This window comes from Pipra filicauda, unplaced genomic scaffold (assembly GCF_003945595.2).
Source record: "Pipra filicauda isolate LSUMZ 115617 unplaced genomic scaffold, ASM394559v2 scaffold1734_size4562_pilon, whole genome shotgun sequence".
Lineage (NCBI taxonomy): Eukaryota > Metazoa > Chordata > Aves > Passeriformes > Pipridae > Pipra > Pipra filicauda.
In genome coordinates, this window is record NW_024104245.1 from 1 (window position 1) to 4,558 (window position 4,558).

A 4,558-nucleotide genomic window follows, 5' to 3' on the forward strand; every position below is an offset into this window, starting at 1 on the left:
GTTTTGGTTTCCACCCCCAACCCTCCCTCCCTCCCTCCCCCCCCCGCCTTTCCCTCCGTGGTGGCTCCGTCCGGTGCCGCCTCGTCCCGCCCCGCCCACTCCCCCGCTAAAACCCCGCCCACTTCTCCCAACGGCGCACGCGCGGCCCCTCCTCCCGCGCCTTTAAACCACGCCCCCGCTCCTGGCTTAAAAACCCACATCGCGCATGCGCTTCTCAAACCACGCCCTTTCTCCCCGTCGCGCCGCGCATGCGCAATTACATAAACCACGCCCAACCGCGTCGCGCAGCCGCACAAACCACGCCCAACCGCGCCGCGCCGCGCATGCGCCGCAGCACAAACCACGCCCACTTCCGGCGCGCTGAGGCGGCTCCGTCTCGTTTATTTTGGGGAGGGGTCGCGAAGGGGGAGGGAGGGGGGAAAAAGGGAGTTTTAGGGGGGAATTGGAGGGGTCGGGGAGGGGTTTTTTTTTGAGGGGGGGGGAAGGGGTTTGGGGAGGGGGCGTCAGGCCCCGTAGACGCTCTCGTCGCTGTAGGCGATGTACAGGAAGAAATCCTCCTCGTGGTGTTCCTGGGGGGGGGGGGGGGGGGGGAAGGAAAAGGGGGGATTTGGGGGGGTCTTCAAACCCCCAGACCCCCCCTGGAATAAAGGGAGGGGGCCCTGGGATCAATAACCCCCCCCCCAAACACCCCTCACCCACCCAAAAGGGTCTCCAGGGGTGAAATAACACCCCCACCCCAAAAATAAAGGTCCTGGAGGGTCTTAAAATCCCCCCCCGAGACCACCAAGGACCCCCCCAAAAGTTCTGGGGGATCCCTGGGATGGAGAAACCCCCTCAAGGTCCCCCTCCCAAAAATAATGTCCTGGGGGGTCCCCAAGATCAACCCCCCCCCCCAGCGACCACCCCCAATATTTTGGGGCCCCCTCCCAATATTTTTTACCCCCCGGGGCACTTTTCCCCCCCCCTTTCCCACCTTTTTCCCCCCCCTTTCCCACTTTTTTTCTTCCCCTTCATAACTTTAAACCCCCCCTTTAATTTTTACCCCCCTCACAATATTTTTTACCCCCCCCCGGACCTTTTCCCCCCCCTCCTTTCCCACCTTTTTCCCCCCCTTTTCCCCCCCCCTTTTCCCCCCTTTTTCACCCTTTTTCCTTCCCCCCTTTTTTTTGGCCCCCCTATCACTTTTTACCCCCCCCCGGGGTATTTTTGCCCCCCCCCCGACCTGGTAGAGCTGCCCCATGGTGGCGCTGGTGGGGGGGATCACGTTGTTGACGAAGAAGAAAAGGGCGTCCTCGGCCCTCAGGTGGATCCTCTTCCTGATCAGGAAATAAAACTGCCCCACTTTGGGGGGGGGGGACACTCAGAGACCCCCCCGGACCCCCCCAGACCCCCCTGAGACCCCCCAGACCCCCCCAAACCCGCCAGGTCCGAGGGCACCAAGTGGAGCCTTTTTTGGGGTCAGGAACTAAAACTGCCCCACTTTGGGGGGGGAAACACTCAGAGACCCCCCTGGACCCCCCTGAATCCCCCCAGACCCCCTTGAGACCCCCCAGACCCTCCTGAGACCCCCCAGGACCCCCCCCAGACCTCCCAGGACCCCCCCAAACCCGCCGGGTCCGAGGGCACTGAGTGGAATCCCCAATTTTGGGGGGGTCTTTGGAGCGGTCTGAGGGGCTGGACCCCAATTTTGGGGGGGTTGGATCCCAATTTTGGGGGGCTTTGGGGGGTTGGACCCCAATTTAGGGGGGTTGGACCCCAATTTTAGGGGGCTTTGGGGGGTTGGACCCCAATTTTGAGGGGGTTGGACCCCAATTTTGGGGGTTTTTGGAGGGCTCTGAAGGGCTGGATCCCAATTTTTTTTTGGGGGGAGGGGGTTTGACCCCATTTTGGAGGGTCTGAGGGTCTGAACCCCAAATTTTGGGGGGGTTTTTATCCTGGTTTGGGGCTTTATTTGGGCCTGGACCCCCCCATTTGGGGGGTCTTTGGGGCTGGACCCCAATCCTGGGGGGTCTTTTTGGGGGGGTCTGGCCCCCCAATTTTAAGGTTTTTTGGGTTTATCTCCGTTTTGGGGTTTATTCACCCCAAAAAAACCCCACTTTTTTTTGCACAGGTGGTCCCAGGACCCCCCAAATCCTACCCAGGACCCCCCCAAAGCCCCCCAGGACCCCCCCAAACCTGTGAGGTCCGAGGGCACCAAATATTTCTTCTTGTCCAGGTCCCCAATTCGGGCCTTGGGCGCCTTTTCCACGATCACCTGGAGGAAAAAGGGGGGGATTTGGGGGGTCCCGGGGGGGTTTGGGGGTCCCAGAGGGGATTTTGAGGCTCCTTGGGGTGGTTTTGGGGGTCCCAAGGGGGGGGTTGGGGGTCCCAGAGGGGATTTTGAGGCTCCTTGGGGTGGTTTTGGGGGTCTCAGAGGGTTTGGGGGGGGTCACCAGGGGGTTGTTTTGGGGGTTCCAGGGGGGTTTTGGGGGTCCTGGGATGGGTTTGGGGGGGCTCCAGGGGGGTCCCAGATGGATTTCGGGGGGGCCTGGGGTGGTTTTGGGGATCTCAGGGGGGTCTTGGGGGTCCCAGGAGGGTTTATTGGGGGGGGGTTGAGGATTCTCTGGGGGGTCCCAGGGTGGGTTTTTTGGGGGTTCCCCAAACGGTTCCAGGGGGTCCCCAAGGGGGGTCCCGGGGGGGGTTCTTGGTCGATCCCGGGGGGGTCCCCAAGGGGGGGTCGCCAATTGGGGGTCCTAAGGTGTTTCCTGGGGGGTTCTTTTTCGACTGCGGGGAGGGTCCCGGGGGGGTCCGGAGACACTTTGGGGGGTCCCCAGGGGGTTCCTGATGGGGGTCCCGGGGGGTATTCGGTCCATTCGGGTTCCTTTGGGGGTTCCCCCGGTGGTCCCCGGGTAAGCGCGGGGGGGGGTCCCGGGGGGGGTCTCTGACCGATGCCGGGGGGTCCCCAAAGGGGGGGGTCCCCAAAGGGAGGTGTCCCCAAATTGGGGTCTCGCTCCGTTCCGGGGGGGGGTCCCCGGACGCTTCCGGTTTCCCACCCCGGGGGGGCTCACAGCGCTTCCAAGGTTTTCGCCCGACGATGCGCTGATTTTCGCGCGGGGGTTTCCCAGGTGTGGTAATCCGAGGGGGTATCCCAGGGGGTTCCCCACACCGGTGGGGGGGGGTGGGTTGTGAGGGAAGGGGGGGGTCGCTCCCCGCCCGCCCCGCCCTCACCGGGACTCGGTCCGGGTACTTCTTGCGGATCTTCTCGCCTTCGCAGCGGCGCTTCTCGAACGGATGCTCCTCCTTGTACAGGAACTTCATGGCCGGGTCGGGGCCGGCGCCGGGGGCCGGGGCCTGGTCGGGGCCGAACCGGGACCGGGACCGGGCCGGGACCGGAGGCTTCGGCGGCGGCGGCGGCGGCGCAGGGATACGGGCCCGCCCCCGCCGCGCTGCGCAAACGGCGCAGGGATACGCAAACGGCGTAAGGCGGCGCCGCGGGAGGCAACGGGGCGGTGCTACGCAAATTGCGCAAGGGGGGCGGTGCTACGCAAACGGCGTAAGGGGAACGCCGGTAACGGCAATGGAAGGGGTTGCGTAAATTGCGTAGGGCTACGCAAATGGCGCGAAGGAGGGAGGGCCCTGCCCTCAGCGCTACGCAAATGGCGGGAGGGCCGCGGTGGCTTCCTGAGGGCTCGCGGAGCTTTCCCGGATCATCCCAGTCCCTCCCTAAGGGCTCCCAGTTTATCCCAGTCCCTCCCTAAGGGCTTCCAGATCATCCCAGTTCCCTCCTAAGGCTTCCAGTCCGTCCCAGTCCCCTCCTAACGCCGCTGCCCTCAGCGCTACGCAACCGGCGTAAGGACCCGGTCCCCTCCTAAGAGCTCCCAGTTTATCCAAGTAACTCCCTAAGGGCTCCCAGTTTATCCCAGTACCTTCCAGTCCCTCCCTAAGGGTTCCCAGTAGCTCCCAGTTCCCTCCTAAGGGCTCCCAGTCCGCTCCTAGCGCCGCTGCTCTCAGCGCTACGCAAACGGCGTAAGGGGCTCTTCCACTGCCCTCAGCGCTACGCAAACGGCGTAAGGGGAGCCAGGGATGGCAATGGGCGGGGTTACGCAAACTGCGTAAGGACCGGCAAATGGCGCGAACGCCCCGCCCTCAGCGCTACGCAAATGGCGGAAGGGCCCCGGATCCTTCCTGAGGGCTCCCAGTTCATCCCAGTGCCTCCCAGTCCCTTCCTGAGGGCTCCCAGTTCATCCCAGTACTTCCCAGTCCCTTCCGGAGGGCTCCCACTTCATCCCAGTTCCCTCCTAACGCCGCTGCCCTCAGCGCTACGCAAGTTGCGGAAGGAGCCGAACCCCTCGTAACAGCTCCCGGTTTATCCCAGTTCCCCCAGTCCTCCCCTCTAAGGGCTCCCAGTTCACACCAGTCCCTTCCTAAGGGCTCCCGGTCCCTCACAGACCTTTCCCAGTTCATCCCGCTCCCCTCCTAAGAGCTCCCAGTTCGTGCCGGCGATGGGATTTTTGGTGTCCCGGTGCCCGGGGGGGGTTGTCGGGGGGGTCTCAGGAGGGTCTCTGTCCCCGGACGGGGG

The 4,558-nt window shown here is 64.0% G+C and overlaps 1 protein-coding gene across 1 annotated transcript; it reads right to left on the reverse strand.

Annotated features, from left to right (window-relative positions):
- Positions 1 to 350: 350 nt before the first annotated feature.
- Positions 351 to 3,391, reverse strand: LOC120322952 (GABA type A receptor-associated protein). The gene is made up of 4 exons (XM_039379714.1): positions 3,208 to 3,391; positions 2,176 to 2,254; positions 1,223 to 1,341; positions 351 to 569 (listed from the first exon to the last, which is right to left on the reverse strand). Exons 1-4 carry the CDS (start codon positions 3,295 to 3,297, stop codon positions 504 to 506), a joined length of 354 nt encoding a protein of 117 aa, XP_039235648.1. The 5' UTR covers positions 3,298 to 3,391; the 3' UTR covers positions 351 to 503.
- Between the last annotated feature and the right edge of the window lie 1,167 nt (positions 3,392 to 4,558).

Bases quoted from the DNA above. Each gene is read 5' to 3' on its own strand.
- LOC120322952 (XM_039379714.1), bottom strand. From the start codon at position 3,297: ATGAAGTTCCTGTACAAGGAGGAGCATCCGTTCGAGAAGCGCCGCTGC. The intron at 2,255-3,207 runs GTGAGGGCGGGG...TTTTTCCTCCAG, and splicing joins AGTACCCGGACCGAGTCCCG to GTGATCGTGGAAAAGGCGCC. The intron at 570-1,222 runs GTCGGGGGGGGG...CCCCCCCCCCAG, and splicing joins CCATGGGGCAGCTCTACCAG to GAACACCACGAGGAGGATTT.